Here is a 20543-nt window from a genome sequence, read left to right as displayed (position 1 = left end):
ACACAGCTCAGAATACAAGGGAGAAAAAATAGAAAGAAGAAAGAAAGAGGATAAAATAAAATAAAATAAAATAAAATAAAATGAAGCTATTGTAGTAAACAATAAGAATAAAAATTATTAAGAAGAAATTTATTAAGAAAAATTTTTTTTATTTTTTAAAATAAATTTTTTAATTTTTTAAAATAAAAAATATGAAAAAACATATTAAGAAAAAAAATTTTTTTAATTTTTAAAAATAGAAAATAAGGAAATAATTATTAAGAAAAAAATTTTTTAAGCAAAAAAAAAAAAAAAAAAAAAAAAAACGGACGGACCGAACCCTAGGACAAATGGTGAAGGCAAAGCTATACAGACAAAATCTCACCCAGAATCATACACATATACACTCACAAAAAAAGGAAAAGGGGAAAAATTAATATATCCTGCTCCCAAAGTCCACCTCCTGAATTTGGGATGATTCGTTATCTATTCAGGTATTCAACAGATGCAGGTATATCAAGTTGTTTGTGGAGCTTTAATCCGCTGCTTCTGAGGCTGCTGGGAGAAATTTCCCTTTCTCTTCTTTGTTCGCACAGCTCCCGGGGTTCAGCTTTGGATTTGGACCCGCCTCTGCGTGTAGGTCGCCTGAGGGCATCTGTTCTTCGCTCACACAGAACGGGGTTAAAGGAGCAGCTGCTTCGGGGGCTCTGGCTCACTCAGGCGGGGGGAGGGAGGGGTACGGATGCGGGGCGAGCCTGCGCGGCAGAGGCCGGCGTGACGTTGCAGCAGCCTGAGGCGCGCTGTGCGTTCTTCCGGCGAAGTTGTCCCCGGATTACGGGAGCCTGGCCGTGGCAGGCTGCACAGGCTCCCGGGAGGGGCGGTGTGGATAGTGACCTGTGCTCGCACACAGGCTTCTTGGTGGCGGCAGCAGCAGCCTTAGCGTCTCATGCCCGTCCCTGGGGTCCGCGCTGATAGCCGTGGCTCGCGCCTGTATTTGGAGCTCGTTTAGGCGGCGCTCTGAATCCCCTCTCCTTGCGCACCGCGAAACAAAGAGGCAAGAAAGTCTCTTGCCTCTTCGGCAGCTGACTGTTTCCCTGACTCCCTCCCGGCCAGCTGTAGTGCGCTAACCCCTTCAGGCTGTGTTCACACAGCCAACCCCAGTCCTCTCCCTGCGATCCGACCGAAGCCCGAGCCTCAGCTCCCAGCCCCGCCCGCCCCGGCGGGGGAGCAGACAAGCCTCTCGGGCTGGTGAGTGCTCGTCAGCACCGCTCCTCTGTGTGGGAATCTCTCTGCTTTGCCCTCCGCACCCCTGTGGCTGCGCTCTCCTCTGTGCCTCCGAAGCTCCCCCCTCCGCCACCCACAGTCTCCGCCCGCGAAGGGCCTTCCTAGTGTGTGGAAACCTTTCCTCCTTCACAGCTCCCTCCCACTGGCGCAGGTCCCATCCCTATTCTTTTGTCTCTGTTATTTCTTTTTTCTTTTGCCCTACCCAAGTACGTGGGGGAGTTTCTTGCCTTTTGGGAGGTCTGACGTCTTCTGTCAGCGTTCAGTGGGTGTTCTGTAGGAGCAGTTCCACGTGTAGATGTATTTCTAATGTATCTGTGGGAAGGAAGGTGATCTCTGTGTCTTACTCTTCTGCCATCTTGCCTGGACCCCAGGTCTTTAGTTATTAACCCCATTTATTTTACAGATTAATGGGATTATGTTTAACCTTTAGTTTATTCTTCCAGATCTTGTTATTTTAATGAGTTTACTACCTGGATCATTAATGCATTTAATGAAATCATTCAGCATGGAAATTCTGAGATATTATGAAAGACCATGTTAAATGTTTAAAAAAATCAGTAGGTACTGTGACTAGAACGTTTTATGATTCTCTCATCAAATAAAGTTATAATGAAAGGAAATGAATTTATTTTGACCTGACTTAGTAACCTCATGCTCGTGTTTGAAAGTGAATTAACTGGGAGAGGAGCAAGACTAGAGGCAAGGAGACCAGTTTGGAAGTTGTTCTAGCAGTTCAAGTGAGATACAGTGGTGACCCGGACCAGGGTTGTAGTGGTGGTAGAGAGAAATGAATGTGTTTGAGATACCTAAGTCAGTGTTGAATATGGGACTTGGGGAATGAGTGGGCATGATGTTGAGGAAGAGTGAGAATGAAGAATAATCCCCAGGTGGTTTGAGTGGCTGGTGTATGGAAGTACTGTTTACTGACAGGAAACAAAGGGGAGATAATGATTTAAGGAGAAATTGACCAAAATGTTTAAAGATGTTTTTTGAAAAATAAACATGAGGATAATCATCAGTGCTTTGATAAGGATGAATATGAGGAGAGACATAGCCTACCAGATAGTAAAATTAATTTTAAGGCTTCAATAATCAAAGCAGTATGATTGTGGTATTAGAATAGACTGACATATGGAACAATTAGAAAATCCAGAAACAGATTCAGTTATATGTAAGCATATGGTGTATAACTATTGTTACAGGAATTCCATTTGAAAAGAACTAGTTAAGCATGTAAACAAAGATATATGCACAAGAGTGTTCCCTTAAAAGAAAAACATTAAAATTTCAGTATGATAAGATTGACTAAATAAATTATGACTGTGCATGTACTGGGACTTAAATTCATCATGTAGACATATATTTGTCATTGAAACTTGTTCAGAATACATGACTAGAGGTAAATACCAAATCAGAAAACATTACATATAATATCTTTATTTATACGTAATATCTTTATGTAAGACTTACAGAAAATCTCTTGAACTTTTATCCTTCTTGGGGTGGGAAAACACAATGCCCTCCTTAAGATTTCTATAGAATCTACCAAGCATCCAATCTCAATTCTCATGACCACCTCTTGCTATAAATTCCTATTTGTGTAGAACTTTTGATTCCATTCATTTTTCACATCTTGTGTCTATTCTTGATTCTCCGTCCCATGACTACTGGAATAGGTAATGTACCCTGGTTACTTGTATGAAGGTACTTTGTACAGGAATATCCATAGCAACATTTTTCTTAATAACAAGACATCTGGGAAATGTTTAAAAGTCCGTTGTTGGGAGAATGTGTAAATGAATTTGTGGTATACCTATATGGTGGACTCCTGCATCACACTGAAAATAAATGAAACTCAGAAGCATAATATTGATTGAAAAAAGTCACAGAAGAGCAAGAGCATTTTATATTATATATATGAAATTCAAAAGCATACAGTACAAAACCATTTATTCTTTATTGATACTTACATACATAGATAAATTTTAACAGCAATCCAGGGAATTATAAACACAACGTTCAGAACAAGATTTAGCCCTGGTTGCCAAGGGAAGGGGTGGGAATGGAAAGGGGAGCATGGGATGGGAGGGGCAGATCTCAGTGGTAATGATCAATCTCCTAAACATGGACACACGTGGATATATTTTATTATTTTATAATCTCATATATCCTCTTTCAAGGGATACATGTCAGGTATTTCGTTGAATGCCCTGCTTTTTTGGTAATATGAAATATTTGGTTACAAAGGTATGGCTTTGCTATCTTTGTTTTACTATCTCCTTCCCTTGGGGCCCTCACTTTCCATAAGGAAGCCATGTGCGTACTACAGACTTCTACGCCAATGAAAAATGGTGGCACTCCCTTAGGAAGCAGAAGAGAGTGTACTTCATTATTGTTTAAAATAGTTGGTCTTTACTTTGCACACACCCACATATCTACACACACGGAAGCCATCTGGGAGAATATACACCAAAATGTTACTGTTAGTTATCTGAGCATGCTGGGCTTTCATGTGATAATTTTTTTCTCTTTCTTTATAGTTTCTAATATTTCTCTAACAAATATATATACTTAATATACTAACTCACCCTGTGTGGTTAAATTTCAAAGTAGTTTTCAAGGCCTTTAAGATCCTCATAATTCTTTATAAACACAGTAAAAGTCCAACTTAATCAAATCCATGAAGAATGGGTTGTTCTGATTAATTCTAGGATGAACTAGGGTTTAAGCTGGAGACTCTTTTTTCATAGGCTCATTACAATCTTACTGTAATCTCATTTTTTTCACTTTTGATATGCAAAGCAGTAAACAATAATTTAAAAAAACAGAAGAGTAAGGTAATTTACATCTTTAAAAGGCATTATCCTTTTCCTAACTGGTATTCAGATTTGTTTGAAAGGACATTAGAGACTGTTCAGTTGATCAAAATACTTATTGAGGACCCATTATGTGGCAGGAGTTATATTAGATTCTGGGGATAGAGTGGTGAACAAGAGAAATTCCAGCTTTCATGGAGTTTACAGTCACCTGGTGTGTTTTATACATAATTTTATCAATAGATAGTTCTGTGTAAACATTTCCACTTAATGAGGAGTTCTGTTGCTTTCTAGTGCTATTTTTTAGCTAATTATTATATCAGTGCATTTTTTTAATATTTATCTTTGCCTGTTATTTTATTTTATTTTATTTTTAAATTTATTTATTTACTTTTGGCTGCATTGGGTCCTCGTTGCTGCGTGTGGGCTTTCTCTAGTTGCAGCGAGCAGGAGCTGCTCTTTGTTGCGGTGCACAGGCTTCTCATTGCGGTGGCTTCTCTTGTTGCGGAGCACAGGCTCTAGGCGCGCAGGCTTCAGTAGTTGTGGCACGTGGACTCTAGAGCACAGGCTCAGTAGTTGTGGCGCATGGGCTTAGTTACTCCGCGGCATGTGGGATCTTCCTGGACCAGGGCTCGAACCCGTGTCCCCTGCATTGGCAGATGGATTCTTAACAACTGCACCACCAGGGAAGCCCTGTCAGTGCATTTTTATTTTAGAAGATAAGCAATATTGTTAATTCACAGAAAATTATTTTTTGTGTTGGCCCAAATTTGCCCTCCTTGACTAATAAACATTGCTCTTTGTTCTACCTTTAAGAACTTTAAAATAAATCTACCACAACAACTTATCCCCTTTCCCACTTTGTGGGATAGCTCTTGAGGGACAGACTTGCAAATATGTTGAGAAAACTATTATGCAGCTGTAAGGCTTCTCTGGGATAGTACACTGCAGTTCCTTTCATCATTTCTTCTGTGACATGGTTTTTAAATCACATACCATCCTGATTGCTTTCCTCTGGACGCTTTCAACTTTGTCACCCTTTGTTGTTAAAAATAAATTACTCCCAATTTCCTGCTTTCAATAGAGTAGAGTGAACATAATTGACTCTGATGTGTGAGGGTCTGGTATAGTCTGAAAGCAATTACACTGACCTTGAATACTTATTCTACTATACTGTATCATTATAGAAAAAAATAGGAGCTTGTACTAAATCTTTACCAACCCTTGGATATATCTTAGAATATTTTTTGAAAGTGAGTTAATTTTTCTGCTTATTTGTCTTTTTCTTTTGATAGTGGAGTATGGTTTATAAAGATAACAAATATCAAAATTAAAACATGATTAATTGTGAAATTCATCATGCAGATAATCTGTTTTTCTTCTCTAGTAAACTGTGAACTTTCTGAGGGCAAGGATTATGTCTTACTCGTTTTTTTAAATCTCCAGCAGTTAGCACAGTCCTAGATGTATATGATAGATGCCCAATAAATATTTGCTGACCATTAATGCCTTGTATAAGAAATAAAGATCTTGTAAAATGAAACAAATTCCAGTTTTTAGAATATATTGAAGAATCAGTAATATAGAATTGGACCTTAATTTTATCCTAACCTGAAAAGAGTGACCTTAGTATATTAGTTAGCAGTATTCACCAAGGAAGTGTGTTGGGTGGGAACGCATTTACTTCTAAGTGACTGAAAACCCAATTAGCAATGACTCAAACAATAAGAACTTTAATATTTGCTTAAGAAGCCTGAAGAAACTGGTCCTGGGGCTATTTGAGCAGCTCAGTGATACCATCTAGGTCCCAGGCTTTTTTACCCTTCTGTTGCCATTCTTGGCCTGTTAGCTTTTTGAGGTAAGAGGCTTACTGCCTATGGTTACAACATGCCTGCCCCCTCCAGACATCAAGGCTGCACGCAGAGAGAGGAAACCAAGGAAGGCCAAGGCTCTTAAAAAGCCTCTTTACATGTCTTTTCTCTGAAGAAAAATATTTTTCCAGAAGCCTCCCAGCAAATTTCCCCTTATATCTAACTGGCCAAAACCTGAGTCATATCTCTAGGAAGCAAGCAAAGGAGTAAAGTTGTGGGAATGACTATGGATTAGTTAAACAACAGTTTATGCCACAAGTAGAAAATACACATATATTACAAAAAGATCTCATGACAGGAGATCAGGACCTCCCCTGATAACGTCAGGGGAACCAAATTATAAAGACCCTTCTAAAAATATCACTGATAATATTGGAGTTACACTGTTGCATAACTTATTCAAACAGATGAATCATCACCTGTCAATCACTTTTAGAAGAACTGACGAACCTTATTATTTTTTCTAGTTTTTATAAATTAAACAGGCTGTGTCTTTATCACAAAGCTATTTTTATTTTTTCTCCTTCCTTTCAGGAGTCCTATCCAAAGAAGAGGAATTACACTATGGAAATTGTACCATCTGCTTCTCTGGATACATTTCCTTCAGAAAATGAGAACTTTCTATGTGATCTCATGGACACAGCAGTTACAAAGAAACCTTGCTCCTTAGAAATTGCAAGGGCCCCTTCTCCAAGAACTGGTAATATTTCTTACTGACATTTGGACCAATTCAATTTATATGCCTGCGTATGTGAAGATGTGTTATTAACATTTAGATTTCCCACAATATTTAAAAAATGAAAGTGCCCCAATATAGTCACAATGATTTTTACTTTTATTTTTTTGCATTTTGAAGTGAGTCCAGGTAAGTTAGAGCATTTTTGATGTGAAGTCTCTTAACTTCTTGGCAAGACCCTCATGGAGATGGTTCTGTCATGGTGAAGACAATGAAACCTTTTAATAGTGAAAAACCTTCTAGGTCAGATACAAAACTTTGGGTCCTTTAGAGTTCATAGCAAATTTGGTAGCAAGAGTCTTTCAATATACTTTCCTGCATCTTATCTGCTTACAGGTTATCAAAGCATACTCAGCTACTTTGTGTATTTTATCTCTTTGGTGGTATTTTCAGATCCATTGTTTTATTTTTTGCATTATAAACTGGTGAGCAAGGCAAACAAATATTATGCCTATTTTACTGATAAGGAGATTGGAGCTAAGTGTCTTATTTAAGATCTATACATTGGGGGGCCTTTGCTTGAACATGAGTTTTTGACTACCATCATGTTTGCATTCTGTTCCTTTGCCACTGCCTCTAAGAAAGAATGCACAGTTAACATGAAAGCTAATGAGGGAGGAAAGCTTCAAGTGGGTGGTCAGCATATTCAAAACTGCAAAGAAGTTGTAGGAGAAGTTCTGAGGAGAGGCTTTTTTTTTTTTTTTTTGGTTTGATAATCCAATTGCTGCCTATCTTTGAATAGTGAGTTTAAGAAGTGATGTGATAAAACCAGGTTTCTGGAAGTTAACAGTGAGACACTCGGAAATGCAAAATAAGGAAATGGGAGTGGAGAATACAGGTTACCCTTTGAAGAGGATTAGAAGAAGAGATATGATGCTAAAATGAAAAGAAAGTGGTATGAAGGAGAAATGGATAGTTTATTTTAGGATAAGTAAGACTTGGTCAGGTTTACAAGTTGGAGGAATTTGCTAGTGGAGAGCAAGAGATTGAAGACAAAGAGTAAACAGAGAGAATTGAATAGGTAGAAATTAAGACTGAGCTAGTCTAAGAAAACACAGACATTGCTTCTCTCAGAGAGAAGAGAAGATAGAGCATCGTGAATACAAAGAAAATAGGTACTTCCATATGGGTTCAATTTCTGAGTACTGTAAAAGGTTATTGACTGAAAAGAAGAGCTAGATGTTGAGAAGGGTTAAAGTAAAATTCAGAAATACCATTTTAACTAATAGGCTATGGTATTTTATAGAAGTGAACAAGTAGATTTTTGAGAAGCATTGAGGCCAGGGTGTTGTATGAATCATAAGCATGCAGAAAGAATATTTTAGGATGAGGTAAGAGCATAATCATGAAAATAGTTAAAGTTTATTGAGCATTTACTGTGTGCCAGATACTATTATAAGTGCTTTATATACATTATTTCACATAATTCTTACAATGCTGTAAGGTAATAATGCCATTATTCCCAATTTACAGTGAGGAAAGTGAGGCACCGAAATATTAGGTAACCTCCCAAGGTTACATGTTAACAGCGGATGGTTCTGGGACTTGAACTTGTGTTGTCCACTTGTACTCTTAAACACTATGTTAGTTATGCTGCTGCATTATATTAGGAGATAAAGTGGAATAGAAAGTGTGAACCAAGTACTGAAATCCTCAAGAAATGTGGAGGTATGCCTGGAAGTCCACATATAATAACAATAAAATCAGAAAAAGTATGTTATAATAGGATAGCATAATCATCAGATGAGCAGCAGATTTCGGATGAAGGTAGAATAGTGAGTGATTCAGACGCAATCATGGAGAGTGAAGACAGTGCTGAGAGATGATGAGAATGATAGTTGAATGAAAGATCTTCTGTAGGAGAGGTCACAGGGGAAAACAGTGGGGAAATCAGGGGCAAAGCTCAGTTAATGTAGGAAAGTGGACAGTATATATGTATGAAAATTTAAAAGAGCCTTAATTAGGGAATGGGGGTAAGGGTGTTAAGTTAGGGCTGGTGGAAGCAGGAATGAAAGCATTGTGTATTCATTAAACAATCAAAAACGAATTGAGCTCCTTCACATGCCAGGCATTGCTTTGCATGCTGAGGATACAGGGATGAAAAAGACATGGACCCAGGTAACAAGACTAATAGGCTTAGAAAAACTCTCCTGCTGAAAACCAATAAACGTACTGGATAAAAATACAGAAAAGGAAAACTTAAAAGCGTCAAAAAGGTGACAGGAAGATTATGTAAAGCGAATAACATTTAAATTAGGAACTTCTTTTTATCAGTATATTAGTAAGAAATAATCAGGCAGTACATTGGTGAAGGTGGGAAGCCAGTGGAGCATTAAAGCCACTTTTGTCCTGAGGGAATTTGCTGAACCTGCTGTTGAACTTTGGTGCTCAAGTCCTCTATGGGTTTGTGTACAGAAAACAAATCTCTGTGCCTGCTCAGCATGAGGATTCTAATAGGAAATCCTTCCTCCATAGAGCTAGGAGTACAGGGGCTACACCCTCACAGTAATCAGAAATAGTCCTGCCTCATAACCTTCATTCTAAGGAGACTGCAAGGTCTGAAAAGATGATTTGTTGCGAGCAGAACAAGGGGAGAAATTCCTGAGGAGTTGTAACCATGAGCTGGTCCTCACACAGGTTTGCACCCAAAACGTATCATCCATATGGTCTAAAAAGCATCAGTCCATGAATTTAGTTTAAAGTAATACCCTCAGTCATCAAGCAGAAGCAAATGTAAACGTCTAGAGAGGAATGTATTATCTTCCTAGGCCCCAAATAATTCCTATAAATACTTTTGCAATTAAAATGATCAGTTTACAATGATTAAGCCTAAAAGAAAAAGATCCCCAAACAAGAATCAACAGAAACAAGAACGAACAGTTACACACCCGAAAGACTTCAAATACTGGAATGATCAGATACAGACTATAAAATGGCCATGCTATTATAAATAAAAGATAAGCTTGAAGGTATTTTGAGGAATATAAGATGGCAGATATTTTTGCTGTCATTTTTGGAAAATATAATCCTCCACAGTCTGCCCTCTGGTCACAAAGATTTATATCCTTTTCCTATGCAAATTACACTCATTTTTTTCCTTCAGGATTCCCAAACATCAGCCCATTACTGCATGAACTCCCAAACTAGGTTCAGGTATGTGTGAGTCTCCCTGTTGCAGTTCTTATGGTATAGGTCCTTGACTACCTTTGCTCTTGGCAATGGCGACCTGTGAACTAAAGAGACAAGTTACCAGTCTCCTGTCCTATAACATATAAGAGTCGGAAAGGCATAGGAAAACCACAATTGACACTCCCATTCAAACACAGGGAAAATAGGGCATACAGCCATCACTAGTCTGTGGGAATTCTGAATCTAATCAAGCACAGTTACTTGATTAAGGCTTAGTACAATGGAGTAGTAATTGTTTTCTGTGGCTCTTGGTTCCACCCTCCGAGACATTCTTCTTTTTCCATAAAAAGTAACCCATGTTTACAGCTGAGTATCTTTCTCACTTGCTTACTGTGTATAGAAGATTAGGGGTCAAAAGACCTCTTCATTTTATATTATCTCTTTTCATTTTATATTACAGAGATAATCTACTGATCTACTTTCTTTTAAAACTTTGTGGACTTCCTGTGTTTCAATTTATACTCCATTAGACAAAAGCTTATATTTCAGATAAGTTTTTCTCTGCCTTGTGCTCCTTATAAGAATTCTGTGAGACAATGTCCTTGAGGTCCTTAGGAACCCTGTTATTAAACAAGGAGGATCTATGAGGCATGCCCTTAAATCCTTAGACGGTCTTTTGTCTGGCTTAAAGTTTCTACGTGGCACTACCTGAGATCTTTCTTAGGTCTTAACATATGATTTTGTATCTCACCCACATTTGGTCATTGGCCTTATTTATTTGAGGATTGTTTGCCATTTGGAGCAGCTAGAAATGAGAAACCAGTTTTGTTTTTGTACCCAGAAATTTCTGGCCTCTTTGTATTTAGTGGGTCATTCTTTAGTTCCTCTCTCTACTGGCATGTTATCATGGGCAGCCAGATGAAGCTGGGTTGACTTTAAATATTCTGCCTGGAAATCTCTTTAGCTAGATCATAGAGTTCATTTGGTTCAATTTCTTTTCTCAATGTTATTGCAGAAGTCAATGTTGCCAAACTTTCCTCTACTTTATTATAAATGACTCCCTGCCTTTAGGTTCCAATTGTTACATTTGCTGTCCTATTTAAGCCTTCAACAACAGCTTTCTCATAGCTTTCTAGACTTCCACGAATCCTCTCCTTGGCCTTTAGCCTTTCACAAGCACTCATTTTGAGGCTCTTCCAGCTTTTGCCTGCTGCCTCATTCGCAAAATTAGTGCCATGTATTTTAAATTTTTATTATGGCAGCACCCTGTTTTCACGTATTAGAATCTGTTCTGCTTATTGATTGCTATATAACAAACCACCTCAACACTTAATGTTTGAGCATTTATTTTGCTTATAGATCTGCATTTTGGGAAGGGCTTGGTAGGGATAGCCTCTTTCTGCCCCAAATGGTATCAACTGAGGCAACTTGACTGGGGGCTGGAGGATCTATTCTCAAGACCGATCCTTACCCATATGGCTGGAATGGCCTACTTGGACTTCAGCATGGTATGTAAAAGTGTTCCAAGAGCAAGTATCCTAAGAGAACGAGGCAGAAGCTATGTTACTTCTTATAACTTAGCTTCAGAAGGCAACATCGCTTCCACTGTAGACAAGAGCCTGCATATATTTAACTGGAGGGAATTTAATTCCCCTTCCCCTTTATGGAAAAGTGTTATTGAAGTCATATCATAAAAAGATATTCTTACAGATACATTTGGAAAATACAAACTTCAACAATGCCTGCGTTATTTGTTGTTGTTTTCTAAGTGGGATAAGAGTTAATTTGCATGGGTACATAATTTTCCCCAATTGTGTTCAATCATTTGGATTCAGTATAAAAGAAACCAATTTGCTCAGCTGACCCAGGCTTAATTTATAATGATTGGTGGTCTTTGCACTTTGGGCTATGATTGTGAATTCTAGGGGTGAGGGAGTCCAGAATTAAAAATAGAATTTTTTTTTAATGATAGGAATACGGATGAATATGAGAGTCAGAGCAGTTTCTGTTCCAGTTCTAGATGGAACCTTATCAAGTGAACCTCACAAAATTCCCCTCCATAAACAACATAGCAGGTAGAAGGGAGCATCAACGTAACTGTCATCTGGCTGGATGAGGAAACAGTTCACGTCTTTTCCTTCTGTTGATTCCATTAACCTGTACCTTAGGTTTTGCCTGGATCCAGTTACTTCCAAGTCTCTCATTCTGCTATGCTTAGCTTTGCCTTCTCAGGACCAACTAATTAAGCTCATAAACTTAGGGGAAGTTACGGACTTCTCTTAGAGTTACTGATGTTTTCCCTTTGTTACGAAGTCCCTTATTATCTAAAGGTAGGACTTCTAGAAGAGGAGACCTCTCTTGATGCACATGAGTCATTTGGAGGCCCTCAGATTGAACTGGGTAGGTAACTACCCTACAGTTCCTTACTTAATAAACATTTATTGAGTGCCTCTGGTGTTCTAGGTCTCATGCTGCATGTTGCAGAAGAAACAGAGTGAAAGGTAAAAGTCCTGATATTTAGGAGCTTAGAATGTGTTAAAATTAAGGGTAATAAGTTCAATGAGAGAGGTGAGCATAAGGTGTTCCAGGAGAGTAGAACAGGAGGTAGTGCCTGATCTGAGCCTCAAAGAAGGAAGAGTTAGATGAATGAATGGGAAATATATGGCTCTCTAGGCCAGGGAATAGTGTGTACAGAGATTCAGACATGTGGAAGAACATACTGCATTCACAGACTATGCCCTATATAGCATGGTTAGAGCATAGAATGAGACTAGGGAAAAATGCATAAAAAAAGAAGTGACATGCTGAAGGTTGGATAGCAGAGTCAAACCACTGACAGACTTTAAGGAGGGACACGATAGATTTTTGTGTTTTAGAACGATCTCTCAGGAAGCAATGTGGGGGATAGATTGAACAAAGATGAGGCTAGAGGCAGGAGGATTAATTAGGAGATCAATGTGCAGTCTCAGCAGAAAATGATGATGGCCAGGAGAAAGGCAATGCCAGTGAAGAGGGGGAAGCGGGAACAAAGCTGAGAGGTATGTAGGAGTGAAGCTCATCCCTTCTCCCCGTGGGATTCTGCCATTTGGAAAATAGTAGCCAAGGGAACTAAAGAATTATATCTTAGAGTATGTATTCTACAGTTTTTGGTTAACTGTGCTGGATAACTTGGCTCAGTTTTACAGACAAAATGAGGATTTCTACACATACAGGAACTGCATTCTGAAGCTTTTCCTGGAGAGAAAGAAAGACAGTGAGGAATAGAGAGAGACAAAGATAGAGATGGAGAGAGTGGAGGGATGACCATTTCTTTAGAGGGACGATGATGAGTTGATTTGTGCCCCCATCCCCCCCCACCAAAAAGGTGTACTGGAACCCCTAGTACTCCTAGTGCCTCAGAATGTGACCTTATTTGGAGAATTGGAGACAGGGTCTTTATAGAGATCATCAAGTTAAAATGAAGTCTTTAGGTGGGCCCTAATCCAACATGACTCATAAAAAGGAAGACACAGAGACGTGCAAAGAGGGAAGACAACATGAAGAGACATGGGGAGAAGATGGCCATGTACAAGCCAAGGAGCGAGGCCTGGAACAGATCTTTTCTTCACAACCCTCAGGAAGAACTAGTTCTGCCAACACCTTGATTTTGGACTTCCAGCCTCTAGAACTGTGAGAAAATACATTCCTGTTGTTTTAAACACCAGGTTAGTAGCAGCCCGAAGAAAGAAATACAGGCGCTATAACTGAGCACACAAACTCAATACCTAGATGGGAGAGGTGAATTAGGGTGTTGGGGTCTACAGGGGCAGGTCGTGCCCGGACTTGCTTGTCTCAGAGGCTGTGCAGCCTGAGGGTCTTGGCTGTAACTGCCATTGTCATTCATGGGTATGGAATATGTATTTTTCTCAGAAAATCAGTTAAGTATGGATGTTAGTTCCCTCTCTGTGGTCTCTTTTACTTATTAACTAGATGAGCTAGTACAAGACAGGTCTCATCCTGACCACAAGAAAAAATTTTTTATCATATCAACTGGCTTAATTTAAATACGAAAGCAACTTACTAGTAAATCTATATTCAACAAGATTTTACAATTCAACCAGAAAATGAAGGATACTCACTGCAAGGAGCATTTTACTCATGCCTCAATGACTACAGATTTATATGGAATAAAGAATAATATTGCTCTAGTACTAGGCTCATTAAATAAAGATGAACAGAAGTCCAGTCCTTGCTTGGTAAATTTTCTAAGACTCATGTTTACTCAGTCAGTATTGAATCATATTTATTTCCCTTATTGCATCGAGCAAAGGACCTTACATAATCATAGTGGTGACTCAGTTACATAAATGAATGAATCATTAAATGAGTGAATGAATGAATGAATATCACCCTTAAAATAAAATGGCTATGATAGCAGAAAAATCCCTTATGAAGTAGTCAGGTGCCATCAAAGATAATGTTTTCTTATCTGCCTTTCATTTACACAGGGGAATTTTTCCATTTTATGGTTACTAGGCAACCTGTTATTTTGAATCACTTAGTACAGGCTTTGCTCACTATGGATGCTCAATAAATCCATTTTGATTAATGAGCAATTTACAACAACACCAGTGAAGACTGTTCCAATCCTGTTGGATAAGAATAAATCATCTCTGATAAAAAGGACACAATCAATAGTACCATGCCAGGATAGTGTGGGTCTCGTTTACCTTTAAATTCAGACAGAAAGTCACAAAAATTATACTCATCCTCATCAGTTCACTCAGTCCCATGTAATTAATTTTTTTTTTCATCTTGATCTTTTGTTAGCACTTTTATGAGTTCATCAGTTTTTCATTAGAGTTCTGAAAATGCTTATTCATTCAGTTCAGCAGTACAGTCAGTTACCAGAAACCTGTACTTGTCAGAGTCTTTTCCATGAATTTCTTGAAGATGAAACCCTTTTATAGGAACATATTTGCAAAATCATCAGAGTACACCCAGAACTGTCTGTAAATGACAAAAGACTTAAAAGTGACCACAGTTAAAGATTTGATGAGAGTTCATAATAATGCAATTGACAAGAAAATTAGTTATTTCTGAGATATACATTTTAAAGTAATAACTAGGATTATTACTTATAACATTATACCAGAACATATTCGCTTACCTTTATTCAATTTGCTAATGTGCTCACTGAACTATGGTCAACCTGAAACGAAAATGTCATGTGATGAATAATCCTCCACACCTCACTACACCTCCCCCAGTATCCTGAAATAGGTAGTAGTGTGAGGGTGGTTCTGTAACTTATTTATACCAAAATATTTTTTGAAATGGTGAAGCTTTCTTAATTCTAATGCCAAATTTTTGAAATTAAAAGAATTCAGACTGGACTAGGGCTAATGTTTATCTCTGCTAAGCAAGTGGGTAGTGTCAACATGAGTTCTGTGGGTATGTTTAACTCATTTAAGAGAGCAAACTATTTTTAAGCCCCTTGAAAGCATTCTTTAACATACAAACACTGGCCTTGCTGATAAGAACCATTTTTATCAAACAGCAATTATTTATTTGCCATTGGCTCTGTGCTCAGTGCTGTCTTAGCCATTTATTAAGGCAGATCTCTGCGTGGTAAATTTGTAACCCAGTGTTAGTTTATAGAAGGGCAAAGAGAGAAAACTAGGGCAGCAGTACCTGTAGTGAAATCCTGGTAAACTAACCATTCTTTCATCCATATGGACAGTTAACTAATTTGAAAATGTAGTCATCTCAGTTTGATCAAATTGGGGGAAGTTTGTTGTATTTGGAAAACAACATCCTAAACAAAAAGAACACTATCCCTTTTTTTCCTCAGATCAATTTTACTTGTTGTATACACGAATAACATGAATCATAGACTCATAAGATTTCTAAAAATACAATGAACTCTTATTAAAGTGATTATGTGGGGGCTATAAGCTTTTTCTGATGTCATATGTGGTATCCTGTGGAAAAGAGATTCTCTACAATGTCAGAATATGTATAATAATGAGGTAAACATTCATTAATTCATAAATGCATGCTCACCAAATTCAAGCAGGCCCTCCACACTACATCAGTTCACTCTTCCTTTACTCTCCTCAAACCTCAGATACTTTATCCTACCTTGTCTCTTACTCTCAGCAGATGACCTCATATTTTAATTAATAAAGAAAATTGGAGCAACAAGGACCTACTGTATGGCACAGGGAACTGTACTCAATATCTTGTAATAGCCTATAATGGAAAAGAATATGAAAAAGAATATATTTATGTATATATGTATGCATAACTGAATCACTTTGCTATACACCTGCATCTAACACAACATTGTAAATTAACTAAACTTCAAAAAAGATTGTTAAAAAAAAAAGAAAATCAGAGCCATCAGGTGGAAGTTTAACGTCCTCCACCAAGTCTACAAGTACAACTGCCCCTGCACCCTTCTCCTGCCTATTCCTCCTGTTAAAATAGAGGGTATTTTTCTCATGCTATGTATGGAAGGTCAGCTCCAACCTCTGTGCTCCATGTCTCTGCCTTCCCAGGAATTTGACCCTTTCATTCATTCCTTCTCTCTCCTGTGTTTTTTTTTTGTTGTTGTTTTAAAATTTATTTATTTATTTATTTTTGGCTGCGTTGGATCTTCGTTGCTGCGTGCAGGCTTTCTCTAGTTGCGGCAAGCAGGGGCTACTCTTCTTTGTGGTGTGCAGGCTTCTCATTGTGGTGGCTTCTCACGTTGCAGAGCAATGGCTCTAGGCACGCGGGCTTCAGTAGTTGTGGCACATGGGCTCAGTCAGTAGTTGTGGCTCGTGGACTGTAGAGTGCAGGCTCAGTAGTTGTGGCACACAGGCTTAGTTGCTCCGCGGCATGTGGGATCTTCCTGGACCAGGGCTCGAACCCGTGTCCCCTGCATTGGCAGGCAAGTTCTTAACCACTGCGCCGCCAGGCAAGCCCTCCTGTGTTTTAATTGTCCTTCTTCCCTGGGCCATGCACAGTAACATTTAAATCGGTTTAAGTCTTTTTCATTTGAAAAACAATAACAAACAACAGAAACAACTAATAATGAAAGCGACAAATAAAGAACTAAAAAGTTCCCTGATCCCACTTGATTCCTCTGCTGCTATTCTTCTCTCTATCCCCTTCACATTCTTAGTATGTTCATTTTCTTCCTTACCTTTCACTTCTCAGCCCACCTTGTCAGGTTTCCAGTCCTCACTGCTCTGTTGAAAGGTGCTTTCTAGGAGGCCAGTGCCTCATCCATTAGGCTACTGGGGCTGACGAAAGGTGCTTTCTAAAGGTACCAATGACCTTGATGTCACAAAATCTAAAGGACATGTTTCAAACCTCATTTTTCTTAACCTCTCAGCAGCATTTCACAGGTTAGTGACACCTCCATCTTGACATCTTTTCTTCCCTTTGCTGTCCAAGGGAGATTTTAATCTTACTATGCTGTTCTCTCTCTATATTGACAGCCAATATTTTTCTGCAAGGTTCTAAAAGTTGGGAGTTCCTCAAGGCTCAAAGTCCTCCCTTTTCTTTTTACTTTTCCCTCTTCCTAAGTGATCTCATCCATAGTGTGGCTTCTGTTACAATCAACATGCTGAAGACTCCCCTCTACTTCTCTCTGGTCTAGACCACTTCCTCTCAATTCCAGCCTCATCCATCCATCCACTCATCCATCCACTCATTCATCCATCTGTCCATCTATTGAATATCTCCACTTATATGTCTCAAAAATACCTTGACCCCAAAATTACACTTATGTCTTTCCATCCAAACTTGCTCTTCATGCAGGGTTCCTTCTCTTAGTAAATGACTTAATCATTCATCTGATTGCAGAACGCTGTGTGTCATTCTTTCCATCTCCATCTTCGTTAGCTTCCATATTCAATCAATCACCAAGTCTTGCGGTTTTTAACTGGAATAGGTTGTAGGGTGAGGGTAATTCTGTAACTTACTATTGATCCCTAACTACTTCTCAAATCTATCTGCTTCTCTTAATCTCTACCATCACCAATTACTCTTCTGCATTATTTTAATAATAAAATATTATTTGCCTGTTTGCCTTCCTTGAATTTATTATTCATGTTGCAGCCAAATCTGAGTGCATCACTCCTCTCTTAGTGACATGCCACTGCTCTTAGAAAGATGACCCAAATCCCTAGTAAGGTCCGAAAGGCCCTGAATAAGGTGATATTTTTTTTTCCTTTTCATTTCACACCATGTCCTCATGTCACACCAGTCTCTACCTTTCCAACTGGCCCTCTTTAGTTCCTTTTAGTTCTTTAATAGGGGCAGCTCCTTTCTATCTGTGGGCCTTCACATGCCTGAAGCAATGTCTGTTTCTATTGTCCCTTTTCCTTCTCCTTCTCCCAAGTAAATAACTTGTATTATTCAGGGAAACCACCTTTGTGGGAACCCACACATACCTGTGCCCCAGACTAAGTATGTATATGGATGCCTCTGTTTTCTAATTTTTTAGCACCTTCTAATTTTATTTTCCTTTAGACCCCTTAGTTTTGATTGAGATTATGTAATTATTTTGGGGTTACTTATTGTAATATCTGTTTTAGTTTTTTGTCTTGTAGAGTTCACAGTCTTGCCTGTTCTCCAGTTGCAACCATAGTTTCTAGCAAAATCGCTGCCACATAAAAGACACGCATTAAATATTAATGAAAAAATAATAATAGCTAACGTTATTGACTACTTATTTTATGCATATTAACTTATTTAATCTTAAGCTATGTATGAAGTAAGTAGTTTTATCATTACTATTTTGCAGAAAGGGAAACAAGGCACAGAAAAGCTTGGAGCTTTTTAGAAAATGGCAGTGCTGGAATTTGCATACAGGATATTTTACTCTAGAGATCATATTCTTAACCGCATTCACAATTCATTAATTAATTATTTAGTTAGTTAAACACGTGATTTTGAGGGGTTTTTTTTTTTGATTTGCAGGATAAATCTTGAATTTTTCCTTTCAAACAAAATAGAAAGAGTTGGAAACTTGTTTAGTGGTTTGTGATAGAGCTATATTGTGCCCATCTGTGAAGTGGTACTGAGGAGTGTTCTAATCAGTCTAAAATAAGTGGATGAATTGGAGACAACCCCAAAGTCAAAACAAGTGAATGCTTAAGTAATAATGATAAAAGGATAAAATCATATATATTCATTAAAAATAATGTTTTCAAATAATATCTACCTATTCAAATTTTTATAACGGCACATAGTTGCCCCTGAATAAATATCTGTTGAATGAATGAATGTATATTTACCATTTGATACAAATTTGGTTGCAAACTAATATTATGTGTATGTGCATGGAAAAAAAAAAAGACCAGGAAGATACCATAGTCATTTTACTATCTCTAGATGCTAAGATAACATGTAATTTTATTTTTTTTCATACCTTTTTTTATTGTCCAAAATTTCTACAGTTAACACATACTGGTTTTATAATTGGAAAATTAAAAATAACTTAGTCATCTAGAAAGTTAAAGTAGCTCATGTCAAAACAATTCACATTTATCTAGTTAATGTTAAATATGTAGGTGATTTCCATCTTTGAAGAAAGAAAGTTGAATAGACTAAGGATGGATACTGTCTATAAAATACTGAAACTTCCTTGCAGTAAACCTTGATCTGTTAAAGATTGGTTTTTAACTTATGGTTTTGCTCATATTCAGAATATTTTAATTTAGATTATCTTGTTTGGTGGACTGGTTGAACACTTGACAAGAGTTATTCTCAATGCTTGTAAAAGAGAAAATATTATAGCTCATGGGAATTTACAGTTGTGCAATTTCAATCCACTCTGATGATTAAGCTGTTATTTCGTGGACTCCCTTATCAATGTTGTTCTGTTTAGCAGCTGCTACCTATAGCATTAAGTTGGAAATAACATTATACTAAAATTATAGTCATTGAAGAAATCTTGTATAATGCTTATAGTCTTATATTTAAAATCTTTTTTTTTTTCTCCCTACACTGTCTAGACATGTCAGATTCATCTACTGGCAAGCTCACTAATTCATTTTATAGTCTTTTCCATAGAGGCTGTGTTATTAATGTAATATTACACTAAGACTACTAGTTCTCTCTTTAGGTACTCCTACACTCTTAATTAAGTAACATTAGCAAAATTAACTGCCACCCAACTACAGTCACATTATACATTTAAAAAGTAACCATTTTACATTAATATATTTTATTTTTTTAAAGATTTTATTGATTGATTGATTGATTGATTGCTATGTTGGGTCTTCATTTCTGTGCTAGGGCTTTCTCTAGTTGCGGCAAGTGGGGGCCACTCTTCATCGCGGTGCGCGGGCCGCTCACTGTTGTGGCCTCTCTTGTTGCGGAGCACAGGCTCCAGACGCGCAGGCTCAGTAGTTGTGGCTCACGGGCCCAGTTGCTCCACAGCATGTGGGATCTTCCCAGACCAGGGCTCGAACCCGTGTCCCCTGCATTAGCAGGCAGATTCTCAACCACTGCGCCACCAGGGAAGCCCAACATTAATATATTTTATGCTAGATTTTTTCCAATATATTACATTTTACATTTGTATTAGAATACATAAATCTAAGAAACTCATAATAGATTGTTTGTTTTTCTGTTGGTGTCTCAGAAGTAATTTATAACAAATGGAAAAGACAGAAATAGCTTCTTCTTTTGTATTACTTTTGGGTATTGACAGACTAAGTTTGAATACTTAAGAAGAGTAGAGAATTA

The 20543-nt window shown here is 37.9% G+C and overlaps 1 protein-coding gene across 5 annotated transcripts in view; it reads left to right on the top strand.

Annotated features, from left to right (window-relative positions):
• Nucleotides 1-20543, top strand: part of ANKS1B (ankyrin repeat and sterile alpha motif domain containing 1B) — a 1169527-nt gene that overhangs the window by 428605 nt on the left and 720379 nt on the right. For all 5 annotated transcript variants that reach the window (XM_068562021.1, XM_068562020.1, XM_068562019.1 and 2 more), the window contains exon 10: nucleotides 6485-6650. In XM_068562021.1, the coding sequence (XP_068418122.1) occupies nucleotides 6485-6650 (166 nt within the window). The remainder of the gene's footprint in view (nucleotides 1-6484; nucleotides 6651-20543) is intronic.

Source organism: Eschrichtius robustus, chromosome 13, assembly GCF_028021215.1.
Source record: "Eschrichtius robustus isolate mEscRob2 chromosome 13, mEscRob2.pri, whole genome shotgun sequence".
Lineage (NCBI taxonomy): Eukaryota > Metazoa > Chordata > Mammalia > Artiodactyla > Eschrichtiidae > Eschrichtius > Eschrichtius robustus.
This window is presented reverse-complemented; position numbering and strand designations above follow the sequence as displayed.